At 43.9% G+C, this 17,018-nt stretch overlaps 1 protein-coding gene across 2 annotated transcripts in view; it reads right to left on the reverse strand.

The window, feature by feature from the left end:
* srpk3 (SRSF protein kinase 3) overlaps positions 1-16,404 on the reverse strand; it is an 18,622-nt gene extending 2,218 nt beyond the window's left edge. Inside the window, exons 1-17 of one of the 2 annotated variants that reach the window (XM_080898526.1) lie at positions 15,937-16,404; positions 14,847-14,940; positions 9,175-10,307; positions 8,970-9,078; positions 8,794-8,881; positions 8,616-8,703; positions 7,684-7,790; positions 7,432-7,597; positions 7,028-7,053; positions 5,338-5,430; positions 5,194-5,245; positions 4,896-5,114; positions 3,812-3,909; positions 3,602-3,709; positions 1,577-1,646; positions 1,350-1,442; positions 1-1,192 (exon numbers count right to left, since the gene is read on the reverse strand). The exon at positions 1-1,192 is cut by the window's left edge and continues 2,218 nt beyond it. In XM_080898526.1, the coding sequence (XP_080754652.1) occupies positions 1,008-1,192; positions 1,350-1,442; positions 1,577-1,646; positions 3,602-3,709; positions 3,812-3,909; positions 4,896-5,114; positions 5,194-5,245; positions 5,338-5,430; positions 7,028-7,053; positions 7,432-7,597; positions 7,684-7,790; positions 8,616-8,703; positions 8,794-8,881; positions 8,970-9,078; positions 9,175-10,307; positions 14,847-14,940; positions 15,937-15,946 (2,739 nt within the window). In that variant the 5' untranslated portion in view covers positions 15,947-16,404 and the 3' untranslated portion in view covers positions 1-1,007. Of the gene's footprint in view, positions 1,193-1,349; positions 1,443-1,576; positions 1,647-3,601; positions 3,710-3,811; positions 3,910-4,895; positions 5,115-5,193; positions 5,246-5,337; positions 5,431-7,027; positions 7,054-7,431; positions 7,598-7,683; positions 7,791-8,615; positions 8,704-8,793; positions 8,882-8,969; positions 9,079-9,174; positions 10,308-14,846; positions 14,944-15,936 lie in introns of both variants that reach the window. The other variant, XM_080898525.1, reaches the window with a different exon arrangement.
* Positions 16,405-17,018: the final 614 nt, after the last annotated feature.

A 17,018-nucleotide genomic window follows, 5' to 3' on the forward strand; every position in this document is an offset into this window, starting at 1 on the left:
AGGATGAAGCAGGTTAGGACGTGAGCCCAGCTTTAATTTTCCCGTCATTTTGTGACTAATAACAGATCCAAACTCTGGAGTAAAGTCGACACAAAGGTGCCAACGCAGCAAACACACAAAACAAAATCCTCTCGCTCATCAAACGCCCTCACACACTTCACTGGCATTCACTGGTGTCGTTCGCTTACAGTGAATGAAACGTAACTAATAAATATTAAAATTTACATTTTTTAAAATTTCTTAATATAAGGAACTTTGATGTGCTCTGATTCAGTTCTGCATTTCCTTCTGCCGCAAACCAACACACTAAACGTCATTTCCCATGCTTATTAACACTAAAACTATATTTAACGTCACAACACTACGCTAATATCCTCAAGCAAAGCCTGCAAAAATGCAGACTTTTGTGAGGTGTGCATAAAGAGATAAAAACGTCTGCGAGCGGCTGATAAAAGTTAGGAGCAGGACGGCCCTGATCGCTGACGTTTGACCTCGGGGAGGGCAAAAAACTCACCTCCGCACAGTCAAACTTAATCAACACAGGAAGATCAAAGGAGGAAGAGTACAGCTTATTTCGCTTCAGTGGACACATCAATAAAGACTGCATGTTGGTTAAACTGGTCTTTAGAAACAGGCTGTGTTTACTGCTGCATCACCTGTTCGGACTTAAGTCCACCTGACTCTTATTTAAGCACAGGAAGTCCCACAACAAGTCAGCAGGAGACGCAGGTTTAAGTTCGATGTAGAAAAAAAGAGAAACTTGGAAGAACTGGAGTTTTCTATCAGAAATTATACTGAACATATTAAAATACTCACATATGAGACGTGAGGACTCCGATTCAGTTTGGATCCAGCCTCAGCCAATCAATCATCCAGTTACTTCAGGAATCAGCGCAGACACATGATCAAGATAACAATTTCCCACATTATGTGAACTCAACAGACGCTTCCAACCCTCCCCGACCGCCGACTGTCTCTGCGTGCAGCCCCTGAGGCTGCGTGCGCATCTATGTCTGCAGCCACGGGTGCTGCAGGCACTCCGCCGCCGTCGCCCTACGCTCAGGCTGCAGCTCCAACATGGTCAGCAGGAAGTCACTGAACTGAGCCGCCTGGTCCAGTGGCCACTCGTACTTCTCCAGCAGAACCTCGAACAGACCCCACGGCTTCAGGTTGGAGATGTGACGCAGGTCACCTGAGACAGGAAGAGTGAGGCATCTGGTTTTAAAAACAACCAGGTTCACTGAATAAGGAGGACAGAAAAACTCCCAAGCTTTACCATCTGCAACAAGAGTTCCAACTTTCCCCTCCTTTCTCTACAGTTTAGGATCACTGAAGGTAAACTGTCTCACCTCTCCTGCTGAAGTACTCTCTGGAGTACCTGCCAGACAAAGCGAAGGGCAAAGGAATCGGCCCCAACAGCTCGATGATGTGAGCGATGTGATCTGAACACACAGTGAAAAGTCACACTGAGGTAGTGTAAACACAGTCAGTCTAACACTACAGTACTGTGTGTGTGTGTGTGTGTGTGTGTGTGTGTGTGGTACAGCTGAGTGTACTGCCAGCTGTGCAGTAGTACCTTCATCTCTGGTGTAGTCTTCTCCTGAATGGGGCTCGAACAGGTAATCTCCTGTTGCCAGCTCAAACGCCTGAAACACCAAAATCAATGTTTCATTTAGTCATGTGACCACTGACTGAATCACACATCAATAACTTGTCAGGGAAACACAGATGAAGGACACACGGGTGGCGGTGTGTACATTCTCTGCATAGATCAGTGCACGCAATCAGAAGGTCTGCTGCCTGCACCTATTAGAATACCAAGTGAATTTAAATTTGCCTAAAGCAAAACGTCTCAGGACCGAGCTCGCAGTACAGTTTACACAGTTTACTCTGCCTTACAGAAACCTGGTTGCAGCAGGATGATTATGTTAGTTTAAATGAATCAACACCCCCGAGTCATTCTAACTACCAGAAACCTCGAAGCACAGGCCGAGGGGGAGGTGTGGCAGCAATTTTTCACACCAGCCTATTAATTAATGAAAGACCCAGACAGACTTTTAATTCATTTGAAAGCCTGATGCTTAGCCTCGTCCACCCCAGCTGTAAAACTCAGAAACCAGTCTTACTTGTTATCATCTATCGTCCACCTGGGCCTTACACAGAGTTTCTGTCTGATTTCTCAGACTTTTTATCTGATTTAGTGCTCAGCTCAGATAAAATAATTATTGTGGGTGATTTTAACATCCATGTAGATGCTAAAAATGACAGCCTCAACATGGCATTTAATCTGTTATTAGACTCAATTGGCTTCTCTCAAAATGTAAAAACCCTTTTATCACACTCTAGATCTTGTTTTAACATATGGCATAGAAACTGAACATTTAACAGTGTTTCCTGAAAACCCTCTCCTGTCTGATGATTTCCTGATAACATTTACAATAATTGATTACACAGCAGGAGAGTAGACTTTATCACAGTAGATGTCTTTCTGAAAAGAGAAAGGCTCTCCCTCCCATTTGTTCCTAGAGTATTTAAAAGTAGAATGGGAGGCAGAGCCTTCAGTTTTCAGGCCCCTCTTCTGTGGAACCAGCTTCCAGTTTGGATTCAGGAGACAGACACCATCTCTACTTTTAAGATTAGGCTTCAAACTTTCCTTTTTGCTAAAGCATATAGTTAGGGCTGGATCAGGTGACCCTGAATCCTCCCTTAGCTATGCTGCAATAGACGTAGGCTGCCGGGGATTCCCATGATGCATTGAGTTTTTCCTTTCCAGTCACCTTTCTCACTCACTATGTATTAACAGACCTCTCTGCATTGAATCATATCTGTTGTTAATCTCTGGCTCTCTTCCACAGCATGTCTTCATCCTGTCTTCCTTCTCTCACCCCAACTGGTCGCAGCAGATGGCCCCGCCCCTCCCTGACCCTGGTTCTGCTGGAGGTTTCTTCCTGTTAAAAGGGAGTTTTTCCTTCCCACTGTTGCCAAAGTGCTGCTCATAGGGGTTCATATGATTGTTGGGTTTTTCTCTGTATCTACTGTACAATATAAAGCGCCTTGAGGCGACTTTTGTTGTGATTTGGCGCTATATAAATAAAATTGAACTGAATTGACACCACCACACCAAATCTGAGACTTGCAAAATCTCTTCTGAGCATCATTTTGTGCAGTGACAGCCAACACTCCCATTACTGTGTGACCCTCAAACCAGTCAGAATAACAGAAAAACACAGATCAGCAACTTTTATGTGTTGCCAGATGGGTAGAAACTGCATTTCATAAACAATCTGTCAGATCAACCTTGAAAAAAAAAAAAACAATCTTCATCAAATTATCCAGATCAGATGACTTGGAAATGGGATCGTGCAGGGACCGTGTATAAAACGCAGAGTTTAGGCAGAGTTGTTTCACACACACCACTGCTCTCATCTCGTTTATTTTAGGGAATTGCTTTCGAAATAAAAGGCCTATTTATTTATACACAGGGACAATATTTAATGGCTACATACAACAATGGTCTGATGAATATGCTGTAACAGTCAGACTGGGGAAAATCCCGCATGTAAAGCATGTCTATGTATTTTGCACCAGTGAGTACGTGTACCATGCAGGCAGTGCTCCAGATGTCAGCCGGGGGTCCGTACTCTGCTCCAATCAGAACCTCCAGAGCTCTGTACTGTCTGGTCTGAATGTCCTCTGTGAAGTGTTTGTGCTGGAAAAGAGACATAAGACGGGAAAAGAGAGAGGAGCCGTCTGATTGGTCTGACGGGAAAATAAACGAGAGGAAGAGATGACCGTGAAAAAGGATTCTCACCACCCAGCATGCATTTCCCAGATCAGCGATCTTCACTCTGATCTTGTCTGCGTTCTGGGAATCCAGAGGACTCAGGACAAAGTCGGAGGCGCTGAATGCTGAAATTTAAAAAAAGGAAAATCAGTTAAACCTGATTGGTTTAACTGCTGTTTGTGTTAATGCAGGATTTAGAAGGATTTGGCTAATTTGCAGACACTGAGTGAGGTGCTGGAAGAACTTCTGCTGGGTGGCTTCAGTGGTCACGTGGACCAAACCTGGTGGTCCGGGGTGGTGGTGCTCTATTATTGGATTAGTTTGCCCATAACACCATGTTTGAGCATTAGCATGTTCATCATGAGTCCAGTTAGCAACAGGACATCCTAGGCTGCCACTCAATTCTAGATTTTCTGACTGCATCATCGGACCTGTGGCTGTAACTCTTTCAGCTGTTTGGATGAAGACGAGTCAAACTGTCAAAAGATCACCACTCGGCGGCGAGTAGGATCATGAGGTGGGGGAGCATGTCTGGCATACTAAAGCATATAGCGAGGGTGGAGTGGGAGTGTTTGGCAGAGGTCCCAGTCCAGGAGATTTAAACTTTCATTTGGCAGAGATTACAGGACTCAGAGTACAAATGGGCCACGTTCCACCTCCAGTTCAGAGTTCCCTAACCAACCATTGAGCTGAAGAAGTCCCTTCAAGTATGGTTAGCTTATGCTGTGTACAGAACATTTTTGGATAGAATTTTGGGGACAGTGGGCTGTCTGAATTGTTGAGTCTGAGGATCCCTTTGATACAAGGAGCACAAATCAGCTTCCTCTGAAAGATCTGTGGGAGGAGCTAAGAGTAGAACAACTCCTTTGCTTCATCATCATATCATTGTAGGGGATGCCTCCCTGGGCTGGTCCTCAGTCCCCTGATCAGAACCTGCTCTTTATCCTAAAATCTGTAGAATAACTTAGAGCAGTGTGAGAAAGATAGTAGTGAAATATAAAACTGGAAGTCTTTCTAGGGAGAATGGGCCAAAAATCTCTCAGTTGCTACAAAAACAGACTACAAACGATAAAGGCGAAGTATTAAATTGAAACGTGTGAGCGTGTCCAACCTTCTCGTCCACTCGAGTATCCGGACTGAGTAGAAAGTGCAGATTCAGACGTTGCTGACATCACTGAGCTGGAGAACCCTGATAGGCCAGAAGCGGGACTTGAGAACCGTCCGGGGGCGTGGCCGTTACACCCATCCTCAAACCAAGAGCAGTTGGACTCTGGGCTGGTTTTGCTATTGGCTATAGAGCAGGACGTGTTGCCATTGACAACCAGAGAGCCTAAGAACAAAGAAACACCGTATTTATACTGTGTTAGACAACAAATTCTACTTCGGCCTTTACTAACGGTCACACTCACCGATACTGTCTGCATCCTCAGCCTGCAGCACACCATCGTCTTCCTCCATCCTCTGAACACACAAACAGAAGAGTTAACCCTGCAGTACTGCTGGAGGACTGGTGCAGCATGTTTCACAGTACTATTACTGCAGTGCTACTGTACCTGTATATCAAACAGTCTCTCCTCTAACAACTTCTGCTGTCGCTTTGCTTTTCTTTTCAACTTCTTCTTCTTGTTTTTAGACAGTTTTCCGATCTGCGCGCACACAGGGCGAGACAGGCAGCAGGACAGTGAGGCTTCAACAACAACAGTAACAATTTTATGTTTCTGTAATCAAGATGCTCAAACACACACCTGTTGTTACTGACAACACACACCCATGCACACAGTTCCTTTTCTTGACCTTCGGCCAATCAGCTTGCAGTAGTTTACTACAGCTATAACGTATCTGATACCTGCACTACAAGGCAGGATCTGAGGCTGAGTGAGGTAACTTCAGGTTTGAACTCATCTTTTCAGTGTCACAAACGCAGTTCTTATGGGAGAACAGCAGCAGGATAACTTATCCTGTTTGAGATACCTTAGAGCAGGAGTGGGAGAACTCCAGGCCTCGAAGGCCGCTGTCCTGCAGGGTTTAGATATATCCCTGATCCAACACAGCTGATTCAAATGGCTAAATTACCTCCTCAACATGTCTGGTAATGAACTAATCATTTGATTCAGGTGTGTTGACCCAGGGTGAGATCTAAAACCTGCAGGACACCGGCCCTCGAGGCTGGAGTTCCCCACCCCTTCTTTGCAGGTATGCAGCACATATAATGCTCGCAGAAGGAGTTTCTCCAGTTTTTTGAGACCCAAATAATTTTTCATTCCTGATTAGCTTCAGTGAGAGATACAGTACTCAGCAGAAGTGAAAACATAATTCCTGCCTAAATTTCTGTCCCACTAGCAGCAAGTAATCTTAGAGCCATTTTGCTCCATATAGAAACAGCAAACCCTTTTAGTTGCACACCAGCGTATTACCAGGTTGATTGTGAACTTTTTACCTACTTGTGGCTCCATAGTGTAACATGCAAAAGGTCCCTGGTGTGAAGCTACCTGCTGTGGCGACCTCATGAATAAGGGAGCTTCTACATTTATTACTTTTGTATATGCCTGCTCTCCCCTGCTCTCACATTTCAACACGAGCTGAAGAATAATTATTTTAAAAATGATCTTGCTGTGCCTCAGTGTTGGAACGGTGATACCGATCAGTCTAATAATTCACACAGTCTGATTTTCTTTCTGGTTTTAACAGGACTGGTTCCAGGGCTTTCCAGTTTTACTGGCCACTCACACTGTTTTACACTCACACATCAATACAGTGCTTTTTTACACTATACCTGCATATAAAAATATGCTAGTAGACCTTTCCATGTTTTCAGTCGACTACATACTGCCAAACAATTGCCACTGGAGTTTGTGGTGATTCTAACTAAAGGTATCAAGCCGATAATCTCCACATGACTGCTTAGCCTGATTGATGATTTTAGGGTATTTGAAGCCAGATAAAGGAAAGATATCCTAGGTCAGGGGTGGCCAACTCCAGGCCTTGAGAGCCGGTGTCCTGCAGGCTTTAGATAACACCCTGGGTCAACACACCTGAATCAAATGATTAATTCATTACCAGGCCTCTGGAAAACTTCAAGAAATGTTGAGGAGGTAATTTAGCCATTTGAATCAGCTGTGTTGGATCCAGGACACATCTAAAACCTGCAGGACACCGGCTCTGGAGGCCTGGAGTTGGCCACCCCTGACCTAGGTGTTTAGAGGTTGCACTTGAATACAGTAGGCATCACATCTGGACACTTACCTCTAGATCCCTGGGAGCCGTGCTAACTAGAGAGAGAGACACACAGGGACAGACAAACAGGGAGGAAACGGCAGAAACAGGAAGAAGAAAAGGAGGAAAACAGAGAGACAGGAGAAACAGTGCAGTTAGAGCTGTGTAAGAAAGGAGAAGGAGACAGCTCAGAAAGCAGACAGACAGGCAGGTAGATGTCTCTCTGGATGGAGTGGAAACCACAGCTCCCAGTAACTGTATGTAACACGTCTTAGCATTAAACATTTCTGTTTGTCACTGATCACTGAGCTCACTGATCGATTTCTCACTTTGATTGGAAAACACTTGACAAAAGCTTCATTAGCAGGTTCCTGACACTTAAAAAGAGACACTAACGCTTCCTAGTTCCGACCAATCACATAGCAGCTGATCACCTGATGATCCAGAAGGGGGTGGGGCTCCAGCTCTCTGCCAGATAGTAGCTTCAGCTGCCAATCTCCTGACGTAAACCTCATCAACCTCCAGCAGGATGTTCTCTGGTTTGATGTCAGTGTGGATGATCTTACACTTGGTGTGGAGGTAATCCAGACCCTGCAGCACCTGCAAGCGCACAGCCGAGTCCATGCGGGTCAGCAAGTCCAAGTCACTGTATATATACTGTATAGATCTGTGTTTGCATGCGCTACCTGTCTGATGATGGCCTTGACACAGGCCAGAGGAAGTCCCATGTAGTTTGACTTGATGATCCACTTTAAGAGCTGGTGGCCCAAAACTTCCAGAACCATACAGACATCTGAGAACGGCTGAGGAAACTAACAGCCCACTCTTTCTAAAATTAATTATTAAACAGTACCACACAAGTACCAAGTCTACTTGGTAAAAACGAATGGAAAAACATAATCAGCTTCCTCTCCAGCAAGTCTCCTTCACGGATGGATCTGTCCTGCTCTGCAGCCTCGCTGAGCTTCGTATAGCGGCTCGCTAACCGGTTCTTCGTGTGCTGGTGAATCTCCAGAACAGAACCAGCAGATTTGCTTTGATATGATGTCGTCAGCCCGCGTAGATTTACACAACACCACCTTAAAATACCTCAACAAATATAAAAATTCTTAATTGATAATAATCAGGAAAGTACAGCAAAGAGTTTAATTCATTCTCAGCTTCTTCTTCTTCTTCTTCTTCTCGATGTCTTTGATCTGCCGACCTTAAGGGCGAAGAGGAAGGATTCCTGTTCACAACTGTGCAACGAAAGACCTGTGACTTTTCACATTTGCAGTAACAGGGCTCAGGATTGTGTCGATCCGAAACACTGTGGTGTATATCCACAGACAATGAAAGGATAACACAGGTCTTCATGTCTGTCCCACTGCAGGGCCAGACTGTGGCACAGCCGCTGAATGATTCAATGAATCACAACAACAGCGACTGGGCAGCTTTCCAGTATGAAAAAGCTACATGGGAAATGCTGGAGCTAGCTCCACAGCAGTGACTGAACTTTCAAATTACAAACAAGGGGGTCATTTTTTATATTGATCACTAATTAGCGTGTAGCGTCATTCTGAAAGATGGAAAAATAAATCTTTTAAAAAAGAAATTAGAAAACTTGGTTAAAGGATACGCACTCCATTGACTCCAGAGATCTTGAAGTCATCAATGAGCTGGACGATGGTTTCTCTGTAGGGGTCAGAGGGGTCGCTGTCTCTCACCTGGAGGGACCGACAGACACTCTGGTTACCTGAGCCACAGCCCACGTTGTTGCCGTTGTTTAGAGAAAGCATAAGAGAGCAAACACTCACGCATCGCAGCAGTTTGATCTCGTCCAGAGCCGTCTCAGTGTAATGAGGAGCGCTCTTCACCACTTTCAGCGCCACAAAACGCTTCTTCCTGAATCAGACACAGATTCAGATCATGTGACAACAGAAACCATGCAAAAAGCCAACGAACTGTCTTCAAAACATCATGTGTGCCGTACTGCAGATCCCAGCAGAGCCAGACGGTGGAAAAGTGTCCCCAGCCTAGTTTCCTGACCACGTGGTACCTCCCGTTAAACAGATCGCCAATATCCACAGGGTAGTATCCACCTGGAGCGCACAGAAAGAGAAGAAACCAGAGCTTTTATTTGATTTTAAACCCACGACAGATCTTTACTCTTGCAGGTTTCTCTGATAAATTCTCACCTTTACAGTAATCAGACGGGTCCTCCTGCTCCTCATCATCAGAGCCCAGCAGCTGGGCTGGGGGTGGGGTTAACTCTGGAGGGGGCGGGGTCATAGCTGGAGGAGGTGAGGTCAGTTGATAGGTTGCCGTTGGCATCATGGGAGGAAGGCTAATGGGAGGTCCCAGAGAGTCGAGAGAGCGCATGAAAGAGGGGGAGGAGGAGCAGAGGGGGGAGTACAGGTGGGAGGAGACACTGGACGTAAAGGTCACTGAGGTAAGCAGGTAAGGATCGGGTTGGGAGGGGCTTAATGGAGGAGTGGGAGGAGCTTTGGCAGGATGCGTAGCAGACACCGACGGGGACTTAGAGGCATTGTGGGTAACCGTGTGCAGTGAGGTAGGAGGCGATTTGTAGAGCTCTGTTTGACCGTCTGCTGTGACGGACTGAAGAGTTCTGTGAGGCGATCTGGAGGAATCCTGGGTATTATTACTCTGAGTAACAGTTGGCAGTGGTTGGCTGGGACTGTGAGGAGAATGTGGAGAAGCTGCAGGAGGTGACCGGTTGCAAAACTTATAGCTGCTGAGGGCAGTTTGAGGAGGTACCAGGGGTTCCTCGGGGGAAATTATTGTGCCTAGAAATGGTGATGAGATCTGGAGGGGAGGTGGTGACGGCGTACGGGGAGCATTCAGCGCTGTGATTTCAGTGGTTAACGGGGGTGTTCGTATGGGCTCCTGTGGAGGTTCTTGGTGGGGTGCCGTGGTAGTTTCATAGGGATCTTCTGAGCATGCTGAGGTGTTTTCATGTGGCGTGGTTACTTCTGGAGTGCTTCTAGGATCATCTGGAGATGTTGACATGTTTTCGTGTAGTGTGGTTGTGTCTGAAGCGCTTCTGGGATATTCTGGAGATTTTGATGCGCTTTTGTGCAGTATGGTTACTTCTGGAGTGCTTCTGGGATCTTCTGGAGATACTGACATGTTTTCGTGTAGTGTTGTTGTGTCTGGAGTGCTTCTGGGATCTTCTGGACATGCTAACGCGTTTCCATGCGGCGTGGTTGTGTCTGGAGTGCTTTCATGGGGTGGCAGAGCAGTCTGTGGGAGTGCTGTGGGTACCCTGCTGTCAGCATCCAGAGTCTGAAGGTTACAGAGGTCATCAGACCTGATGGTAAAAGAAAGTAGAGTATATTGAGTGGATTGAGAATACAGGGCAGAAAACTCCCAGTAAAAAAAAAAAAATAAATAAAAAATAGAAAATTCATAATCGGCAAGAATTATGGGGACATTTTTTAGACATTTAGTTTGCTGACAAAAGTATTAAAGATAATTCAGCTGTGAATCTTAGACATGGGTTGCAGGGGAAAGCTATAAACTCACACAAGTGGCAGCTACGTGAGCCCGATCAGGATTTCTCTTATTTATAAAATGTTTCATCCACCAAAAGTCAAAAATGGACAGTGACAAAAAAAAAAAACTACTTTTTAAATTAAATTTTAAATTAAATGCCTTTGTGTCTCTCAAAGGGCTAAAAATACCAATAAATGCAGAGATTTCAGTCGAATAAAGTAACAAAGACTCTGTGTCTCATCATTATGCAGCTTTTATGTACGACCAGGGGGCCAGTCGTGCTTAAGTGCAATCAAAAGGCACATTTTTAGCCAGGAAGAACCCCAGTTGATACAATAATAACAAAAATAATAATGATAATTTCACAGTGTTCAACCATGTGGAAAGATTAAAAGACTTCGAGAAGGGAGTAACTCATGTGTAAGAAGACTACTTCAAAGAAATTTGAAAAGCTCCTTTAAATCTGGGAGAAAATAAACCAACGAGGATGAACCTCAGTCGCTGAAATGTCAAAAAGTTACTGGAAACGTTTCAGGAATATGAACTCTCAGACCACACGACAAATCAGGTGAAACCTCGTACACACAACAAAGATGCGGACAGTAAAATATGAAGGTCGAAGGACTCTTTTTGACATTCGGATGAAGATTTGGAGAAGTTTATTTTGTGCTTTTTGAAATGAAGCAGGTGTGTGTGTGTGTGTGTGTGTGTGTGTGTGTGTGTGTGTGTGTGTGTGTGTGTGTGTGTGTGTGTGTGTTGTGTTTGTTTGCTGGTGTACAAACTGCCGTGGGTGGAATCAGACAAGCAGTTTGTTTTGTTTGTTTCTGTAAAAATAATTTTAAAAACTTTTGAAAACAAAAACAAACAAACAAAAAGACTAAACCCTTAGCTCTGTGGACTGTTACAAGCTCAGTAATTATCTCATTCTGGACACAGACAACCTGCAGAGATCAAATAACACAAACACACACACACACACACACACAGAGAGCTGCTTTCCATCATATCTGAGTCATGGACATTGTTGAAGTTTGCCTGAGCTGTACTGAAATAGACTGAAGTGCGCACGTGTGTGTGTGTGTGTGTGTGTGTGTGTGTGTGTGTGTGTGTTGTGGGATCATAATTCAGTCTCCGGTTCTATTATTGGATCTGAGTGTCTTCAGGCTGAGACCAAAACTGTTTCTGTCAGCGGGACAGCAGCTAGCTTAGCAGGACGCCTGCAGCAGGCTAGCTGTTTCGCTGACATTTTGTGTGTCGTTATGTGACGAGCTGTTTATCGACAAGACTCACAGCTCAAAACTTTCACTGGAAATCTGTCAGTCCTCATTCGTGGGCAGTTAAACTCAGTAAATACCCAGTCTGATTGAGTTAACTGTCACATGTGTTGATGCCCTCACTTCGGTCTGGCAGGCAGCTCTTTAGTCATGGAAAATTAAAGGTCATTACTCAGCCAGTGCAATGCCAACCATGAACCATGAAAGGAGACATCTGCTTCGTCTTAACGTCTGTATTACTGTTTCTTCAGTTACCTGAAAAACCAAAGCTACCAGCAAACTTTGAAAAACTTGAGCTTGTTCTCCATCACTCCAAATACTTCGCATGGAAATCAGCACCTACTAATCAACTCATTTTCAATCAGACCCAGGTAGCAGATAGCAGACAGCAGGCTGGATGGCTCCACAGAGACTTTCCCCTTCTGTGCACAAGTAAAAACTTTGATTGTCCCTGTCAAATATTTAAACTACTGCCAACCGCCAGTGCTACCGCTCAGCCTCTGTGTAGACACACCTATGGTATCGATTTCTAAATGATACATCACCTTGTTATAGAGTTATTACATTCACAAGATATTCAGAAAACTTGACCTCGAGTTCAAGATCACTGAGATTTGAACTCGATACACCTAAGGTGCTACTACGTCACCTCATTTTTTAGTTATCACATTCACAAACTTGGGTATCAACACCGGCTGCCTGCCCCGGACGGTGACAACAACACCTCGTCAGCATTTTACAGCTCAGGAGTAAAAATACTAAACATTTGACGTGGTAGCTGTTCTTCAGTTTAAACCTGCAGAGGCATAAAGTCAAAGGTAAATGGTTGGGAGGCCATGTGAACGAGGCTCTGTGTAGTCTCCAAAACAGCCAGTGACTCGATAGCCTCAGTGTGAAAAGGTAAAGTACTTTCACCTGCATTCTTTCTAATGACCAGCAGGGGTCGACTCAACAGAAGTCTCACTAAACACAACCTGATGCCCAGTTTGTAAGGTATGGTTCCATGATCAATGACAATGACTATCATACACTGTGAGATATCAGTGAGTACCCCTGATAACTACGAGTACTGCCTCTCAGCAGGCTTCCTGGAGTTGGCCAATCAGAAGAAAATGGGCTTTTGGGCAAGGTGGTCTTAAAGAGACAGGAGCTAAAAGACCACATTTAGACATGTGGACTGAGGGGGCTTCTTAAACTGCATAAACATAAACAGCTGGATATTAGCAGAACAGAAACACTCAGGTGCAGATGTTGCACTCATTTTGTTAGGGTCCGTGTCCACAGCGAGAGAGATTGTTGTTGCTAGGTTACAAAAACCATCTTCTTTAAATTTTTCTTCTCTATCCTTAACTACAGTGTTGATACTGTAAGTCACGACCTTTCTTGAATTTAAGTGGTCGTGAGAGAGAGGTGCCAGTGAAGAGCACAGAAGTGTTCCCAGAGATGGTCTAAGAGCACCGCGAGAGCAGAGCAGAGGGGAAAAAAGAAAAAGAGTGTGCTGAGGCTGTTTTTGTGATGGATTTCAAACACCATCAACGCAGAGATTCAAAAGATTTATTTTCTGTAAAAAAAAAACAAACAAAACAAAACAAGAAAGAACAGATGACAAAAGTGCAAAAAAAAAAAAAAAAAAAAAAAGGCTGTCTGTGCACTCAGAGCTTTACTCTGGTACAGCTGATCTGCAGTTTTCTATATTTCTGCACAAACATGTCATAGAGGTAGAAATAAGAACCATATTAACCAAATTCAACATAAATATTGGTCTTAGCTGTTGATTTATTTACATAAAAATAAAAGGGAGACAATATTAACCTGTGCTTCAATAACTGGTGCAAACCCATCGATGCTGCGATAACTACAACTAAACATAACTCTTGATTAGTCCTGCACACCGGCTTGCAGGAGTTTTTAGTCCAAACTTCAGCTCATGTAACTGACGTGAACGCCTCACTTCAGACTATTTCACGGCCATCTCCATTATTCTCTGATCATTCTTTGCACTAACAGTGTGTATGCTGATGCTTATTTTCTTGGTGCATGATCGACTTTCTCCTATTTCAGGTTTCCTGAAATTATCCTTCAAAGTTTGCTGACATGATTGAGAAAACAAGCCCAAACCATGTACTACTGCCACCATGTTTCACAGATGGGATTAGGTTCGTATGCTGAAATGCAGTGTTTTCCTTTTTCTACAGATGATGCTTCAAAGTTAAACCTAAAAAGTTCTGTAACAGGCTCATCCACTTACAAAGCACTGCTCAAACAGCCTTCTGTTTCCTCCACATAATGTGTGGAGAATGTGCACCGACGTTGCACAGTGATGACACGCTTATGAACATTAACATTAACATGGGTTATGATAACCACACTTTGATAGATCTATGACCTGCAAGGGAAAAAGCGGGGCTTACTCACACCTGATTGCAATCCCACTGAATAAAAAACATCTGATAACAAGTTCATTTTCAAATCTACGGCTAATCCCTCACACACTTTCACCTTCCCCTCACAGATAAATAATACTGAGTCATTTTCTGAAAATAAATCAACAACAAATGACAATATTTGCATTTTATCCATTTAGTTAGGTTATTTTTGTCTAGTTTTAGAACTTGTATAACGTCACTTTCATGCAGAAATAAAGAAAATCTAAAAATGTTTCCCCACAGCTGAAGATGCTGGTTAAGTTCTGACAAGGGGAAAAATGAACAGGTTGGTTCTAATGTGTTTCTGTGATATTAAAGCATAATAGCAATCTTATCTTATGAAGCAATCTTGAACTTTAAAGTTACACAAATTAGAAAAAGTGAAAGCTCATTAAGACACCAGAGATAATTCTTTGATAAGATAAATGAGCTCAAACTTTTCAGAACTTGTTAATATGACGCGATCAGGAAATCAGATTAAGGAGTAAAAATCAATGCTCTAAATGAATGGAGGTGACACACAGGAAGTTAAAACCAATTTTCTTGGAGTGCACCCACATGCATTCACATTAAGACACGCCTCTAAATTTAGCCTGTGAGTTTGTGTATGGGGTAAGCAGCTGATCCAGTCTACAGTCTCTGCTGGTTTCTTACCGGTTCTCTTCAGCTCGAATTCTCCGGTGTTTTTTGCCTCTGCGGCGGTGTTTCTTGCCCGTGCCGGCAGGGTTTCCGGATCCGGCACCGACTGCTGCTGAGAGGAGGAACAACGTCTTTAAAATACATCATTAACACAAGGTTCAATCACATAACAAACACCATTAATAATGTGAAAATCCAATGATGTGAGCCTTCCTGTTAAAAATATCATCATAAATAAATAATCAAAATACTTTAAAATAACACTATCATAACTCTGATAAGTCTGTTCCATAAATATTAGATATTTTAGATTAGCATTATGTTACCAGCATTTTACAAAAAGTAATCTTTTGTATGTTGTATAGTTTAATTTGCATAAAGATGTAAAACTGCCAGATTACATGTTACTGTTTATTCTGATGTTTGATACTAATTAATAAAATACAAGAAAACAGTACATAGTACAAACACATCACTGCTACAAATATCCAACACATTGTAACCAGCTGTCATGCATATATTCCCTAGATTCACGACAAAACAGTAGAACACGAACCAAACACGATTCATAAAATTCTTAAATTTGGGATCTTTAATAGTTGTGTAGCACCTACACAACTATTAAAACAGAAAACAGCACCGGATGATGGTAACCTGACACAACCCTACAGTACGGCCTGAAAACATATAACACAAGACTGCACGTTTATGACCGAAAACAATAACTCCAAAGATCCTGTTCTCCATAACCCTGAACCCGGGATGGGGTGGTGTAGAGGCGACAATCATGGAATACATTAGAGATTTGAGTTAATGAAGTGTCACCTGGAGGCTCAATCGTGTGCCGAATTTATCAGCAGACGTTTTTATTTAATTTGAGACGTAAGTCAGGTCGGTGAATTCGACAGTTATCTGATAAAGAGGCAAAACCCTTAAATACAACATTTTTCGAATGGAGTCTGGCATTGAAGTTGGCGGAACCCGAAACCCCAGTCCGTGTGTGTCACAGCCTGGTACCTCAAGCTGATGCGAGCTAGCTTAGCATGTTAGCGTTGACTCCAACTGTATCGAGCTGTAACACCGAACTAAATCCAGTCTACTTTACCTATCAGCATCTCGGCTCCCGGTCCCCAGTCCGAACCGGTCAGAGAGCGTCTATCTTGTCCGGGCTGACGTGCTCTGACGGCTCTCGAGCGTCCTCGACCCGGTCGAGCTTCACAAAAAAACAGCCGCTGGACTCCGTAAACAATGCGGCTGCAGGAGGTTCCGAAAGTCCAAAAATTAGATCGGGTCGAGGCGGATCCGCACGGTGCAGCGTGGTTACCACGAGCCGCTGGCCTGTCCGTTAGCCCGTTAGATAAGAGCTGTCGGTCCGCTGTCAGTTAGCCTGTTAGCTCCGTTAGCTCCAGCTGCAGATCACCAGCTGGTCCTGCTGAATCCGCCCCGACCTGTTCGTCTCTGAGCCGGTCCAGAACCTGGTCCGCACGCTTTATTTGGGTGTGTTTAATTCGCTGTCTCGGTCTTGCCGTTCATGGACTCAACAGCTGCTGACAGCCTGACACCGGACACCGGGCTTTACGCATGCGCAGTGACGGGCCACGAGCTAAACTGGGAGCAGTGGCGCATCTAGAAGGTAATTTAGGGTGTCTGTGATAACAAAACAGCAACAACCCAGTGCCCATTCTTATTGTTCATGTGCAAAAATGACGTCAGAGAAGTCAGAGGAAGTAAGCTGAATCTGCTGCTGATGCTGATGTTGGGTAATACCTGGGAGACCAGGATAGGATACATGTGTACATAGTTACTATTTCTATTTATTTATTAGTGTCCTTGAGCATGATGCTGCTTTCTCATGGCATTCCTGTCAATGGGTGAATGCGAGACACATTGTTAAGCACTTTGCAGGACTGCTGAGATTAAACGGTGGAATATATGCATTAAACCGTTTAGGTTTAAGCCACAAAACTCCTTGGCTGTGGTTTCTGTTAAAATAGACCATGTTAGGCAAGCTTAGAAAGAATATCTGTCAGAAAGCTTTTCTTCTTCTTCTTGCTGTCATAAAGTGCTGAAGGCAAACTTCTCCTATGTGTGCTGGGATGTGGTTAATTCACTATCTGTAATCACAGCAGGATGGCAGGCTTCATTTTCCTCCAGCATATGCTGCAGCAGAGCTGATGCTGAGGCAGA

The sequence above is a fragment of the Rhamphochromis sp. 'chilingali' genome (genome assembly GCF_963969265.1).
Source record: "Rhamphochromis sp. 'chilingali' genome assembly, chromosome: 12".
NCBI classification, from domain to species: Eukaryota; Metazoa; Chordata; class Actinopteri; order Cichliformes; family Cichlidae; genus Rhamphochromis; species Rhamphochromis sp. 'chilingali'.